General features: G+C 42.0%; 2 protein-coding genes across 16 annotated transcripts in view; one reads left to right on the top strand and one right to left on the bottom strand.

Moving 5' to 3' along the window:
• ITPR2 (inositol 1,4,5-trisphosphate receptor type 2) overlaps positions 1-649 on the bottom strand; it is a 489465-nt gene extending 488816 nt beyond the window's left edge. For 5 of the 6 annotated variants that reach the window (XR_009048516.1, XR_009048517.1, XM_057703556.1 and 2 more), the window contains exon 1: positions 513-649. Coding sequence is in view for 3 of the 6 variants with exons in the window: in XM_057703556.1 (XP_057559539.1) it covers positions 513-604 (92 nt within the window). In the remaining 3 variants the exon portion in view is untranslated. The remainder of the gene's footprint in view (positions 1-512) is intronic. The other variant, XM_057703557.1, reaches the window with a different exon arrangement.
• LOC130833682 (serine/arginine repetitive matrix protein 1-like) lies at positions 613-14992 on the top strand. 10 transcript variants are annotated; one of them, XR_009048521.1, is made up of 4 exons: positions 613-1054; positions 1923-2100; positions 2650-2713; positions 12513-14992. XR_009048521.1 is itself a non-coding variant. In XM_057703562.1 (4 exons), exons 1-3 carry the CDS (start codon positions 613-615, stop codon positions 2664-2666), a joined length of 567 nt encoding a protein of 188 aa, XP_057559545.1. In that variant the 3' UTR covers positions 2667-2713; positions 12513-14992. The 10 variants fall into 10 exon arrangements, 3 of the variants coding, with proteins under 3 accessions (XP_057559545.1, XP_057559546.1, XP_057559543.1); XR_009048518.1 differs by having other exon boundaries at positions 1923-2713; positions 12513-12631; positions 13398-14992; XR_009048522.1 differs by lacking the exon at positions 12513-14992 and adding an exon at positions 6553-7361.
• The last annotated feature ends 1398 nt before the right edge of the window (positions 14993-16390 follow it).

Raw genomic sequence — 16390 nt, 5'->3', positions numbered from 1 at the left:
CGGCTCGCCACATCGCCTGAGTTTCACGTCCAAGGCCACGGACTTTTATCGACTGCTCTTACAAACCCGGGCCTGAGGGACAGGGCTTGAGAGGGGCAGCGAGCAAAGATGGGGAGAGGAGGCGTTTTGTTTCACCTCTAAGGTAATATATATATCTAGATAGATAGATAGATAGATAGATAGATAGATAGATAGATAGATAGATAGATAGATATAATTTTCTTTTTTGTAATCAAAACAACCAACGGAGAAGCCAACGAGGACTTCTTCACCGGGCCTGTCCCCGGGCTCTTGAATCACTTCCTCCTTTTCAGATGCTTCTCTGAGCCTGAGATTACGAAGTTGCTGAGAAAGTCTTGCCTCTCCCAGCAGCTTCCTGCGAGCCGCGGGCGAGCCGAGCGCACGGCGCTGTCCGCGGGCGCAGAGCCCGCCCGGCCACCCCAGGCGGCGCCGGGAGGGACGGGATGGGTTCCGAGGGGCCCGAGCGCTCCCCGGCCCGCGCCCCGGCTTACCCCAGCGTGTTGATGAAGCCGTTGACCGAGCCCTCCGCGTACAGGGACACGATGTCCCCTATGTAGAGGAAGCTGGACATTTTATCGGACATGCTTCTTCATGCCCCGAGGAAGACGTCCCTCCTGGTCTCCGCGCCCTCGCCGCCCTCGCCCGGCAGAGGCGGCACGGGACGCCCGCCTGCAGCGCCCAGAGCGGCGGCGGCGGCGGCGGGCACGGCCCGAGGGACGGCGCGTCGGGCTCAGCCCTGCCCTGCGCCGCGGGAGCCGCCAGGAGCGAGGCTGCAGCTCCGGACAGCCCGCGACGTGCGCCGCCCGGACGCCCCGAAAGCCGCGGCCGCCGCCTCCCCGGCAGGTTTCCTGTTCCTTTCAGAAGTTTTCTCTCCAACACCTTTGCTCCTCCTCCTGCCTCCTCCGCTCCCCGCTCCACGGACCCTCCCCGCCCCGCGCCCCGCCGCCCGGCCCCAGCTGGTGCTTGCGGAGCCCCTCGGTCCCCTCGGGGGAATTTTTGGACCAGGTGGTGGTGCCCATTGGGCGAAGGGGAGGTGAGGAGCCGGGGGGCGGAGGCCAATCAGGCGGCGGCGGCCCGGGGCGGAGCCGGGCCGGGGCGGGGCGACTGCGGGGGCGGGGCGACCCGCGAAGCCCTGGCGCGCGCGGGCCCGACGCGGGGCGGCGCTGGAGGGGCGGCGCGGGCCCCGAGCCGGGAAGCGGTCGCCGGAGGGCCGCCCTGGCGTGGCGAGACCTGGGGTGCGACAGTTCCCGCCTTGATGGCAGGGCGGAGACCGGTTCCCTAGTCTCAAAGGGGGCGGGGAGGATGAGAAGTGGCGATGGGGCGGGCGCGCAGGACCCGAGCCCGGTGAGCCGGCGATGCGCCTGGGGGTGAAAAGGAGGAGCCGGGTGAGGTGGGTGCGTGGGGTGGATAATTTGCTGACACAGGGAGAGGAAGGAAGGTGTCGAACTAAAGGAAAAAATAGAATTTTTTAAAAAGACAATAAAGAAAGAAAATAAGAAGGGGAAGGCGGGAGCGGGGGAGTATCTGTCTCTATCTGGAGTAAGTAGTTTAGGTTTGTGTCTCTAGTATAGGGCGGTAGTGAGGCTTGACCCGTCCGCGGATGTCCAGGTGGACATGAGGTGAAAGTCACCTGGCCGAGGCAGCAATTTTTTTAGCCAACCCCTGGCAGTGAACCTTCTCTTAAGCCTCCGAGGCCACGCCTCCTGCTCTTAACCCCGAGCCCAGGTTTAACCTTCCACCTCTGGGAGGAGCCCGCTGTCACAGTCCCTTTAACAGTCTTGGTTTGTTTACTTTTAAAGCTTCTGACTCTTAAAGCTCCAATGGTCACAGATGAAACTGGCGGCGGGACACGTCTCCACTCCTTCTCTGTTGCTTTGGTAACCCTCATCTTATCATTTTAGAAGACTTTTGTCCTACCCTTCCGAAAGACCTGGAGAAGGCAAACTTGGACAGCGGTTATGACACCAGCTCTCCAAACAACTGCGACCTAAGTGATCCCCCAGAGCGAGGTTTGCTGAAAGGTGGAGGAACCCAAGGCACACACCTCTGTGTGTGCCAAATGGTGTGACCGACCAAAATGTAAATTTACAGTTCGAGCCTGTCTTACCGATTGAAGATGGTTTGGGTTGAGACTTACAATCACATAATGGAATATGAAAGAATAAGTTTAATATTCAGACATTTGTGTTTAGAAAGCCTGCAGGATAAAGGAGAATAAAGTGTTAGACCCAGAATCCAGGAAATGCCAGCACAAAGCCTGTATGTGTTGAGATAAACTGGACCCAGTCATTCTCCTACCATGCAGCGGACAGATCTCGCTTTACTTCTGGGTTCTCTTTTGGAAATGGTTACTTAGCAACTCAGAAATGCCTGTTATGTGATAGAAGCCCTCTTCTGTCTACATGATACATGATATTATTGTTGGGAGCCTCCAAGACATTGGATGAGCCATTTACAAGTTTGAGATGGAGCAAGATGCAGACCGTGAAAAGGGGTTTCTGTTTACCCAAGAGAACCATGGGTTACATTCAGTGGTTTACCGTGTTGCACAGTCCTGTACCATACATTCAAATGGATGCTCCACAATTATTGGCCAAAGTTATAAATGTTTTTATTTGTTTCCTCTAGGTACAAACTATCAGTGAACAAGACATTACAGAACAAGTGGGTGATTGTTTATGCTGATGAACAGGTACAAACAGCAAACCACACACCCAAGACCATTGTCTTTCTTCCTCTTCACCCCACCTACCACCCACTGAGGTGTCCTATATAGTCTGAGGCCTGGGTCTGGTCACAATTCTGAGTTAACATGGCAGAGGTAGTCCGCCAACCACCAAAGGTGTAGGCTAGCCTTCCATGGTGGCCAAACCTCCTCAAAAGGCTCTTCCCAGCCTCAGCTATTCTGGCAACTCTGTCCTTCATTTGCTCAGCTCAGAAACCTTCGAATCATTTTTGATTCCTCTCTCACACACCCCACTTTCAGTCCCTCAGCAAATCCTGTGTCAGCTCTGCCTTCAAACTATAAACAAAATCCTACAACCCTGGTCCATCGGTCTCTCTCCTGGTTTGCAACTGATCTCCCCACTTCCACCTTTGCACCTTTATGATCTATTCTCAACCAAGAAGCCAGACTTTTGCTGTTAAAAGGGAAGTTAGATCAAGTCTCTGCTCAAAACACTGCAGTGACTTCCCATCTCAGAGTGAATTCTAAAGTCACTTCCATGGCCTAGATGGCCCTATTTAATCTGCCCCGTGGGCCGACGTATTGTGGTACATCTGTGCAGGTACACATGAGTGGCACCTTACATATGAATGAGCAGTGAGCAGTACACACCTGCACAATGGTTCTGAGAGCCCACCCCCCCACTCCCCAACTTCATCTTCTGCCACTGACTTGACCTTCTCCATTCAAACCACCTTGGCCTCCTTGCTTACCCTCATATATGCCAAGCCTGCTCCCTGTTGAGGGCTCTTGACTTACTGTGCCCTCTGCCTGGCATGTTCTTCCCACATATATCTGCAAAGCTTAGTTCTTCTCCTGCTTCAAATCTCTGCTCTGATGTCACCCTATAATAAGAGGCCTTCCCTGATCACTCTATATAAAATACTGTCCTCAGCCCCATTTGCTCACAATCTCCCCTACTCTATTTTTCTTAGGTTTTTTTTATTACAGCATGTTATACATTTATTTGCTTATTTATTGTCCTGTCTTCTACTGGAATATAAGTTCCATGATGGCAGAGAATTTGTGTATTTTCTTTACTGCTTTATTCCACTGCTATAAAAGAGTTCTTGGCACTATTATGAGCCAATTAATAAATATATGTTGAGTGAATGGGGGAAAAAAATCACCTAGTAAACCATCTTTATGGAGTCTCAGGACCTTGCTTGAGAAGCTTGCTACCACCAAGAGTGACCATACTTCAGTTAAGATGCATGTTCACCCTATTCTCAGATTCCCCAAACTTTCTTCATGTTCTCTCATTGTCTTCTCTTTGAAGCTAATCGTGGAACAGAGACCTCCCCACTTAAACCTAATCCTGATTCTAACTCACTCTACACTATGTGTCAATAAGTACCATTAACCTACTGTGATTTAGCTAAATCCCACATGAGAGGAGAATGAAGGAAAAGGGAGAGTCCAGAATTTACTGAGACTAAAGATTGCAGCTTTAGTTACAAGTTTAGTTTTAAACCTGAAGTTACTGAATTTATCCAGAACTGGACAGATTAAGTTTGCCCTTGTCAGTAGAGACAGGCACTTAAAACAGATTAAATTATCCAAAAAAATAGTTTGGCCTCACACTATATACAAAAATTAGATCAAAATGGACCAAAGACCTAAATATGAAACTTTTATAAGAAGACATAGGTGTAAATGCTCATAATATTGAATTTAGCAATGGTCTCTTAAATATGACACCAAAGCCATAGGCAGCAAAAGAAAAGATAGATAAATTTGACTTCACCAAAGTTAAACATTTTTGTGCTTCAAAGGACACTATTTTAAAAAAGTGAAAATACAATATACAGAATGGGAGAAAATATTTGCAAATCATGTATCTGATAAGGGACTTGTATCTAGACTATTAAAAAAAAAAACCCTTACAACTCAACAAGAAGAAGACAACTTTTTAAATGGGCAAAGGATATGAATAGTCATTTCTCCAGAGAAGATATACAAATGGCCAATAAGCAGGCAAAAAGATGCTCAACACCATTAATCATCAAGGAAACACAAATTAATACGACAATGAGATTTCATTTTATATCCACTGGGATGGCTACAATAAAAATGACAGAAAATATAACAAGTGCTGACAAAGATATGGAAAAATCGGAATCCTCTATGGCTGGTAGAAATGTAAAATTGTATACCACTTTGGAAAAGAGTTTGGCAGTACCTGAACAAGGTGAATGTAGACTTGCCATTTGACCAGCAATTCCATTTCTTGTATATACCCAAGAGAAATGAAAACATATGTATACACAAAAGCTTGTACAAAAGTGTTCATAGTAGCTTTACTCACAGTAGTCAGTGTCCATCCACAGATGAATGGGTAAATACACAGTGGAATATTACTTGGTCATAAAAAGGAATGAACTGTCAATTCATGCTACAGCATAGATGAACTTTGAAAACATTATACTAAGTAAAAGAAACCAGTCACAAAAGATCACATATTATATGATTCCATTCATATGAAATGTCCAGACTAGGCAAACCGATGTAGATAAAAAGTCAATCAGTGGTTGCCTAGGGCCTGTAGTGGGTTAGCAAAGGACACAGCATTTCTTTTGGGGGTGATGAGAAAGTATTCTTCAAATTTACACCTCTGTTCAGCATATATTTCCCTTTAACTTGACCTCTGTGTTCTTGGTTCCACCTGACACCTACTTCAAGCAAGGATAACCTCATACCTACCTGCCGAGATGGGGGAAAGGGTGCTAGGGTACAACTAAAAAGAATTCTGGAACTTCCCCGGCGGTCCAGTGATTAGCACTTTGCCTTCCAATGCAGAGGGTGCAGGTTCAATCCCTGGTCAGGGAATTAAGATCCCCCATGCCTCTTAGCCAAGAAACCAAAACATAAAACAGAAGCAATATTGTAGCAAGTTCAATAAAGACTTTAAAAATGGTGCCTCCCAAAAAGGACTTTAAAAAGTAAATAAAATAAAATAAAATAAAATACAAAGAATTCAGGGAAGCTGTAGGTGGGGTAAAACATTACTTAATGCCTCATTAATCACTGACTACGCAAACTCAAAAACGTCCCATCTTCCAATGAAAATCACTTTTGTCATCAAAAGGCATCAGCAACCTCTTAAGAATTCAGGCACAAAGTCTTGAAGTCATTCTTTATTTTTTCCTCTACCTATTTCTTTTATCTCAAGAATGTCTCATCTTTAACTTCCCCATTACCCTTGCTCTGTTCTATACCGTTGCCTGCTTACAGGTCTCCACCCTTCCAGTCTCCCCCACTCACCATCCTCATGGCAAGCCAGAGAACTCTCCTTACAAAGTTGATCTGATCAAAACTGTTCAAACTTACATGACACCCCCTTGTCTACAGAAGAAATTTCAAAGTCTTTAACCTGCTGGTGTGAATATTAGATATTGTAAAAATCAGTCCATCTAATGGATTTCCACCACTGTGTCCTAGCATTCTACACCAACCATGACCTGGTCTCCTTCGTTTCTACTCTTCTATTCCTAATATCCTCATGGAAAGCCAGAATTCCCACATATAATCTGACACTTTTCGTTTCCATGCTTTTGAGTGCGATGGTCCCTCTGCCAGAAATTCCCCTTTCTCCTTCCCTTCTCCCACCTCTACATGCCCAAGCTCCATTTCCCCAGTGAAGCTTCCCAGATACTGCAAGGGCAAAGTTCTCCTTCCTCCTGAATCCCATCTCCATATTCACTAGGGAGAGTTCTGTAGATTTGTTCCCTAACAAATGTATCTGAGTCATTTATACGGCCTGCTGTGAAATTTTGGACTAAAAAAATGTTGTAACTTGCCTCCAGGTGCAGGCTGGAAGGGGAAGAGTAGATGATGATACAGGGAAGAATGTAAAGGAGAATCTCTAATCATCCTCGACCACTGTCATCAGTTAGATCCCAGAGAGCCGTCCACCTCTCCCCCATGTCTAACAGCCTGAGTGGGGTTAACTCCACCCCCCAACTCCAAGAATGGGTCCTGAGTAGTCTAAACCAGTACTTCTCAAACATTAGTATAAGAACCATCTTAAAACACAGCTCCCTGGGACTTCCTAGGTGGTGCTGTGGTTGAGAATCCGCCTGCCAATGCAGGGGACACAAGTTTGATCCCTGCTCCAGGAAGATCCTGCATGCCGCGGAGCAACTAAGCTCGTGCGCCACAACTGTTGAGCCTGTGCCCTAGAGCCCGTGCACCGCAACTGTTGAGCCCATGTGCCACAACTACTGAAGCCCACACACCTAGGGCCTGTGCTCCACAAACAAGAGAAGCCACCACAATGGAGAGTAACCTCCTGTCTCTGCAACTAGAGAAAGCCCGTGTGTAGCATCGAAGACCACCCAACACAGCCAATAAATAAATAAATCTATTAAAAATTAAAATTAAAAAAAAACACAGCTCCCCGAGCCCCCTCCCATGAGATTTTTCACTTAACAGGTCTAGAGTGGGGCTTACCAGCATTGCTGAAGGGCAGGTTATCTGTGGGCAGGGGTGGGGGGCGTTGGGGCGAAACAGACCTTGGTTAGTGGGAACGCATTGCTGAGAAAATGACTTGTTTTTCATTTTTATTTTGAAATAATCTCAAACTTACAGAAAAGTTACAAAAGAGTAACTTTTTGCAAAGAGTACATCACTTTGACCCAAATTTATCTATTTTCATAATTTGCCACGTTTGTTTCATCATCGTCTTTCTCTGCACACACTCACAATTTATTCTCAGAGCCATCTGACTATAGGCTGCATACATCATGCCCCTTCACCTAACACCTTGTAGATTCCTAAGAACAAAGATGTTCTCTTCTATATCCATCGTGCAGCTATCCAGCTCAGAAAATTTAGCGTGGATCTAAAACTTTAATCTACTGTCCATATTCCAATGTTTTCAACTATCCAAATAGTATCCTTTATAGTAATTTTTTTTCCTCCAGGGCAGAATCCCATCCAGGGTCACATATGGCATTTAATTGTCATCTCTCTTCAGTCTCCTTTCATCTGTACCAATCTCTCAGCTGTCCTTTGTCTTTAATGACACTGATGTTTTTGAAGAATCAGGCCATTTATTTATAGGATAGTCCTCAACTTGGTTTGTCTTGCATTTCTTCATAATTAGATTAGGTTTAGCATTTCCAGCTAGAATAGTACACAAGTGATGACAGGTACTTTCTCAGGTAACTGACCTCAGGCAGACGGTGTTCATGGGCCCCCTTGTTTATGACATTAGTTTTGATCACTGCCAAAGTGTTGTGTAGTGGAGAAGAGTTTAGCAATAATCCCAAACCAGCTCTCTTTTCAATATTTGGTCCACAAGAAACACTCTCCTAGCTTGAGAAAACTCCAGAAATGTAGGCCAATCTCAAAGCAGCAGCAAGGCTGATTTTCCTGACAAAAATGGTGTCCAACCCATCTCTTGACCTTTAACTTCTCTGTTTCCAAAGCTGGAGTTTGACTTTAGTCTATTGTGTTTCCCTACCTGCAGGGGACAAATACCAACCTTCCCCAGTGGTGCCTTTCAAGTTCTTCCCGCTAGACTAGATATGAGAGCCAATCATCCCTTCCACACCCTCTCCCCTAACACACACGCATGTGTGCGCACACACACACACACACACACACACAGGTCTTGCCTGTACACTGGGGATGCAGACTCAGAACACAGCAGCAGCTCACTCCAAAGCACTTCAAAATCATCTCTCATCTCCAACAGCCCAACTCAAATGTTTCCTTTCACAATTTGCATCTATTCAATGCCCCCACTGATTAAAATATTCTCCCAATCTGTTTGATAAAGTCACAAATCTTAGAAATATTTAAACTACCTGCTATTAAATTGCTCGACTATTTCAATTCTTGCTTTCTTCAGTTTGCAACGATTCTTCCCTGAATATAATTTCATATTCTCACCTAGATATCAGGACAGCATTCATCAATCACAACTACACCAGAATACTTAATACAAGCATCACAAAAACCTGTTTTAAGTTACTAACTCACTAATTTACCGTCTGCCGATCTTTATGCAAATATTCAACCTCTGATGCCTCATTTTCTTTACCTGTAAAATGAGGACAATAGTACCTACCTCCTAAGGTCCTTGTGAGATTTAGATTACAAGATACACTTAAAGGATTTGGCCAGGTTCCTGGCACAAAGTAAGCGCTCAATCACTTTAGCTCTTTTCGTGCTTGTCAGCATCTGAGAGAAAAGCAGTATTAAAGGTCATGAGGAAGCCAAGCATCAGAGACTCTGCGACCTGCGCAAGAAGACACACAAGTGACGGACCCAGCACCAGACCTGTCTCCAGAGAGTCTGAGTCAATAGCTCCTTCATTTACACTTCAGTCCCTTCAGTAAACAGTAGTAAATGCCTGATAATCTCTTTCAGGAATACCGGAATTTTTTAAATTTCTATCAAAGAAAGAAATCTAATTTTTAACAGGGAAATTTCAGACATGATAGAGAAAACTAGTTTTGAGACAAAAGAAACAAAAGTGGCTAAATTCCCAACCTGGTGCTATGAAACCACCCCAAAGTGTCCCGTGGGAACTCGGCCTTCCACAAGCTGACTGTCTTATCTCCTCACAGAAGGGGGCAGATAAACCCCATGGAGAGAACTGCCATCTGACACCAGAGAAGGCTGTCATGCTGGAGGTGCCAGCATGACAACTAGAAGATGAAGTGCAGAACTCTGGCCCTCACCTCTTACAGACTTCCGGTACCGTGAGAAGTGCAGCTGGGGCAGTCAAGGTCCTAAAATGCAAACTAAGAGCAATTTCTCAACATGTAATCCTTGTTTCCCAGATGCCCCAGGATTTCTGGGTTGCTCTTAAAGGTTTACTTCAGGAATTTTAACCTTGTCTTAATGCATGGAAACAGACTACCAAGGCCAAACTCAATTGGTAAATGCCAAAGAGAATGAAAGATTTTTTTTTTAAGATTTTTTTTTTTGACATGGACCATTTTTAAAGTCTTTATATTCAATTTGTTACAGATATTGCTTCTGTTTTATGTTTTGGTTTTTTGGCCCCGAGGCATGTGGGATCTTAACTCCCTGACCAGGGATCAAACCCGCACCCCCTGCCCTGGGAGGTGAAGTCTTAACCACCGGACTGCCAGGGAAGCTCCAAGAATGAAAGATTTGAAAGCAAGTTTTGGTAGAGGGGGAAGAGATGGAGGAAAGTAATACACACTAATAACATATATCTGAGTCTCTGTGCTGAGCTCTTTTCATATATTACCTGAGAACTTTCAGGGGATAGTTGGTATTATCAATCCCATTCAACAGCTGAACAAACTGAGACTCAGGTTAAGGAACATACCTAAGGTCACCCAAGTAGGAAGATACATGGGGAGAAAAGAAAAAATAGCACCATAACTCAGAAAAGGGCAAGAACAGGGAGAATAAACCCAACGAGACCTTCCTGAAGTCTTTTTTCTGACCCCTTGACCTTTCCCCAATTTGCCTTGGTTTCCTCTCCTTTGTGTACACAGTATGACTTGTTATACAGTTGTCTCTCAGTATGTGCGGATTGGTTCCTGGAGCCCCCTTGGATACCAAAATCCCCAGAACATATAAAATAGTTGGTACAGTCAGCCCTCCCTATCCGTGGGCTTTGTGTCTGCAGATTCAACCAGCACCCAGGCACACACACACCTATGAAATGTTGTACCATTTTGGCATACTGTAGCTGGCTGAAAATTTTAGTTTAGTTCTAGGATATCACATAATATCTTAAGGTGAAAATAAATTCAGGGGAATATATGATTATTCAATATAAAAACTCAAAAATGGGATTTAATATTTAAAATTCTATGAATAAGGGATTGCTCAGCTTAGAAATACATATGCATTAATATAAAAAAATAAAGCAAAATATCAAGTAGATTTGATTCCTCTAACTATAAATTCTTATGTCAAAATTCTAATAAACAAAACTTAAGAAAACAACAAAATGGGTAAATTATATGCAGCAAATGTTATAGGCAAAAGGTTGGTTGTAAGCAAGAAATAAAAGTAATATAATAGAGATGTATCATTTCTCATGTGTCAGATTAGCAAAATAATATTTTTTTAATTGTAATAACCTGTGAAACAGCCCATCTCGTATCCGTACAACCATTTTAAATGATAATATGGATCTACGGAGTATATTCTAAAGAAATAATCCTATATATGAAAAATACTTTAGTCACAATTATGTTTGTCATAGTATTAATAATAATAAACATTGGAAACAAAGCAAGTATTGAACATAGCAAATTAATGATGTAGAAAGTAGTAGTTAACATGGTATGTACCAGTGATTCTTATTAAGAATATGTAATAATATATAAAAAGATTTATATTGGTACTTCCCTGGCGGTCCAATGGTTAAGACTTCGCCTTGCACTGCAGGGGGTACGGGTTCAACCCCTGGTCCGGGAGCTAAAATCCCACATGTCTCAAAGTCAAAAAACCAAAACATAAACAGAAGCAATGTTGTAATAAATCTAATAAAGGCAATAAAAATGGTCCACATCAAAAAAAAAAAAAGATTTAAGGACTGACATATCTACACTATTGATACTATGTATAGCATAGATAACTAATGAGAACCTACACAGGGACCTCTATTCAATGCTCTGTGGTGACCTAAATGGGAAGAAAATCCAAAAGAGAGGGGATATGTGGATATGTATAGCTGATTCACTTTGCTGTACAGTAGAAACTAACAAAGCATTGCAAAGCAATTGTACTCCAATAAAAAATTTTTTTTTAATTTTTAAAGATTTATATCATGACTTAAAGTAGGATAAAAGTATTGAGTTTGGTCACTAAAACATCAGGGAAAAACAACATACTAGAAAAAAAAGATTTGTATGAAAAAACTATGGCTAATTTTCTCTACTTTCCTAATGTTTTAGAGAATTTATATTATTTTTAAACGAAAAAAAACACAGCAATAAATGACATTTGCTTTTAAATAGAAAAAATCTAAAGAAGGAACTATGAGAAAGATTTTTCAAAGTTTCAGTTGACACAGTAGAGTGAAAGCAGAGCAGGAGAAAATGGAACCATAAGATTCAGTAGTGCAGAAGACATGCTTAGGAAGCTGTCTTTTGATTCTGGTGTTTTAATGAATCTTTTCTTATTAATGCATATTTTTAAGAGAGTATTTATCACAGTCTTTGCGGTGAAATTACAAGCAGAGGACATACAGCTTCATGGCATTTCAATAATTCAGCTTTGGCTGGCCCAGTGTCTCCTGGCATCTTTGAAAACATCTCAGTAGACAAAGATGCTAAGTGGAAATTCAAGAAGCCTGTAGAATTCACATCCACCCTTCCTGGCAAAAACAGATTTAAGATTGGAATGTAGTTCTCCATGACAATCTTATCAGTGTTTGGGGTCTAGTTATTTCTGGGTACCGTGTTCCAGGAAAGTGTTGCAATTAAACCTGCTGCCATTTTTGCCTTAGCCCTGGGCCTCCAGCTAAGCAAGGATTTGGCCACGTTCACCATTACAGTCTCTGCTTATCATACTGGAGCAGGCTTGATATTGAATAAACCTTGCAATAAATGTCATAAAAATATTGATAGAGAGATAAAATGCTAAAATTCAATAAGACCTTTCGACAGATATTCAAATATACGGGCCTCAACTCAGCTCCCCAAAACTCTCCCAAATCCGATTGCACCTACTCTTAAGAATGACTAAAGGCTCTTGTATAAATTGAATCCAGTATTTTTCCTATTGAAGTAAGTTTACAGTGGAAAAATTTTTTTTCCTTCAGACATGGCACCCATGACAGCTGCTTCACAGAAACGTTCGTTTCCCTGAATGGAGGGACACCTGCCTCAGACGTCATTTCCTACCCATGTTTGTGGGTGGACTGAGATAACATGACGGCAGGTTTTGACTAGGTTCTCACTTCCTTGTAGTCTGTCTCCGCGTTGTAGAATCTCTGAGAGAAGCTGTGAACGGCAATGGGTGGAACTAGAGGATGGGCAGGGAACGTGGTAGAACTCGTAAGAAAACTTGCTAGCAGCACCTGTTCTGTTGGCTTCTGATGAACATGCCATTCCTTCATTCCCACAGCATTTGGAATACTCTCCCCTAGAGTCTTTCCATAGGGGTCCATGGCTCTGATATTAAGATTTCTTAATATATGCCGTCTTCGCCAACACAGGCATACACAACGCCGTATAAAGTTACACCACATTGGTTTTTTGGCAGCTACATTACAAATCTACATTAACTTTACTTTGTATTCTTAGAGTTTAAAAATCATTTATTTTTAAAACAGAAACAGAGTCACAGCTGAAGAAAGCAAACATTGTTACAGGGTGGGGGGTGGGGAGAAGGAGAGGGATAAATCAGGAGATTGGGATTGACACATACACACGACTATATATAAAATAGATAGCCAGCAAGGACCTACAGTAGAGCACAGGGAAGTCTACTCAACATTCTGTAATGACCTATATGGGAATCTAAAAAAGAGTGGATATACGTATATGTATAACTGAATCACTTTGCTGCACACCTGAAACTAACACAATGTTGTAAATCAACTATACTTCAAAAAAATCAATTTTTTTTAAAAAGAAAAAAAAGTCATTTGTTTTTAGTCATTAGTATTTTCTTCTAGCTTAATGTTCCCCTACATTTTTCACAGATTTTCTTATTGTCGACATATTCTGGGACCAAAAGACAGGGATGTGGAGAGAGAAGAGAGTGCTGACTCTCTCTGCTCTCACCACTGCGGCAGCACAGCCCACCAACCCACGCGCATCATCCACCAGGCACTCTTCATGTTTATTTCTGATACAGCGTTCGACCTTTCTCAAGAGTCCTGTTAAAGTTTGTGTCAGGTTACATGCTTTCAGGTTTCTCCACTTCCATATATCCATCAACTTCTTCCACTAACTTGATGGAAGGCTCAGCCTTCTTTTTTTTCCCAAACTGAGTCTCCCTGTGTGCTTTTCCTCCATGACCAGGTCAGTTTGCACACAGGCTTTAGAAACATAAAACTAATTGTGTGTCATTCACCTGACAATGTTCTTTATAAAGCAAATCGACGTGAACATTTTAAATACTTTAAACATAACAATTTATTCAAAGTTAATGAGACTCACTGGCAGTCATTTTACTCAATCAGCAAATATCCATGGAGCACCTACTACGTGCCCAACCTATGCTGCATGGTAGTTATTCAAGAGTGACAAGAAATTGTTTCTGCCCTCAAGAAGTTTGATCTAAGTGTCCTTAGGAAATGTGAGTTCTAAAATCAGAATTAAAGTGAACATTGAATAAAGTGAAAAAAAATTATCCTTTAAGCATGTGAATCTCTTCAAGAACGGTCATGTGCTCCCACTCCCAAAGGTCTGATGCTACTCAGAGAACAATTCCCCTCTCCTGCTATCCCCAGGAGCTATCCCCAGCGAGAGGCAGCAAAAGCTCCTCCACTGCTAAAATTATTTCCCTCTTTTTTTCTGAACAAAATATTAAAGTCTAAATTAAATTTGGCTGTATTTCAACATCATAATAAAGATTAAACTCCTGAGTATGAAATGTACAGTATGGGTAATATGGTCAATAACTATGTGATATCTTTTTATGGTGACTTATTGAAACTAGACTCATCATGGGGATCAGTTTCAGGTGTATAGAAATATCGCCTCACCATGTTGTGTAACAGAAACTAACAAAAGGTTGTAGGTCAATTACATTTCAAAAAGAAACACATCCAGGGGGGTGGGGTAGGGTGAATTGGGACATTGGGATTGCCATGTATACATTACTAATAAGAAAAAAATACCAAATTGTACTCCTTAGATATATGCAGTTTATTGTATGTCAATTATATCTCAATGAAAATTCTTAAACACACACACACACACACATCCATAGAAAAAGAGATCAGATTTGTGGCTACCAGAGGCGGGGGTGGGGGGTGGGGGTACTGGATAAACACAGTCAAAAGGCACAAACTTCCAGTTATAGGATACAGAAGTGCTAGGGATGTAATGTACAACACGATGAAATATAATTAACACTGATGCATGATATATGTAAAAGTTGTTAAGAGAGCAAATTCTTAGCGTTCTTAACCCATTTTTTTCTATTTCTTTAATTTTGTGCCTATATGAGATGATAGATGGTCACTAAAGTTATTGTGATAATCACTTCATGATGAAGGTAAATCAAATCATTTTGCTGTACACCTTAAATGTATACAGTACTGTATGTCAATTACATCTCAATAAAACCAGAGGGAAAAAAGACTAAGATCCTGAATTTTTTGGACTGACACTTTCCTCTGATAGGGACATATTGTTGTGTATATTATTAAGAAAGCATTTGATGGGGGAATGAGAATTTAGAAAGCTGGTGCTCTAAGGAAAAAAAAAACAAACCATACACTGTCACCCATGAACAATAAGTATAATGACATATGTCCTCTAAAGCAGACATACAAAAAAATCAAAAAATTTATCAGATAGTTATTAAGTAGACGCTCTTAAGGCTAGAAAAGGCAGATTTGAGTGGTTTGCATGACACTTTAAGGATGTCAAATATTTTCACATTAAAAATATATTAAAATATTAGCTCAGTAAAATAGCTGATCAATAAAGTTCAACATCTGTGTGCATAGTATTTTCTACTTACATAAGTCCAACAGATTTCATTATTTGTTTCCATAATTTATCCCAAATTGAAATACATTCATAATGTTGTCTATCTGTGTGAATTTATCATAACCAAATATTACTTTGGTAAAGTATCTTTAATAGCATAGTGACACTTACAAATGTGTTTCATCAGTTTGAAAGAAGACAAAACTAGGAATTTTTTTAAGCTACACAAAACATATAGAAAGAGAAGGAAAGGAAAACAAAAGGAATGGAAGGAAAAGGAATGGAGAGGGTAGAAGGGCAGAGGAGGAGCGGGAAACAAGGGCACAATAAAGAAAACTATCCCCCACCCCCCCACACTCCCACCCCATCCCCTACCCCCGCAATGCGATGCAGAACAAGGTAGCCAGGCCGAGGCAGCAAGAGCCAGCCTTACTAGGATCACCTTACTTGTTAGGATGCATCTGCTCTTTGAATCTCAGAATGTCAGTGCCACAGATGCTTTTATTGAATGCTTCTCAAAGAATAAAAGGCTGCATTTTGATTGAAAATAACTGCCTCCTCTGTGTAATAATTAAACAGCAAAACCCTTACCAATACTGAGAATTTCTGACTCTGCTCTCTCAAGCTTTTTATTTCTTCCAAGATATAGCTTGTTCCCTAACAACTAATAAAAAAACTTGCACATTAATTTTAATGAAATCTATAATATATTTTTGGATTTATGTCACTTCTGCAAAAATTGCAGTTGTGGGCACAGAGCTGACTGATCTTAGGCCTTTTTGAAGTTAGTTTGTATTAACGTGGATAATAAAGACATGTTCACAAAGCCAAAGCAAAGCAGGAAATTCTGGTAATTCCGAATCAACAAATATCACATACCATCAGCTACCTATTATCCACTGGCAATTTTCAGTGAATCTGGACCAGCACCTCTCTGAAGGCCAGAAAGGAAAATCCTCCACATCACAATCCCTCCTCAGTAACATGGTCTGCTTATAAAATAGAGATTTGACCATTGAAGCATTCATAT

Source organism: Hippopotamus amphibius, chromosome 12, assembly GCF_030028045.1.
Source record: "Hippopotamus amphibius kiboko isolate mHipAmp2 chromosome 12, mHipAmp2.hap2, whole genome shotgun sequence".
Classification (NCBI taxonomy): Eukaryota; Metazoa; Chordata; class Mammalia; order Artiodactyla; family Hippopotamidae; genus Hippopotamus; species Hippopotamus amphibius.
Note: the sequence above shows the minus strand (reverse complement) of the source record. Positions and strands in the feature narration are given on the sequence as shown.

Bases quoted from the DNA above. Each gene is read 5' to 3' on its own strand.
- LOC130833682 (XM_057703560.1), top strand. From the start codon at position 613: ATGCCCCGAGGAAGACGTCCCTCCTGGTCTCCGCGCCCTCGCCGCCCT. The intron at 1,055-1,922 runs GTGAGGAGCCGG...TTATCATTTTAG, and splicing joins GCCCATTGGGCGAAGGGGAG to AAGACTTTTGTCCTACCCTT.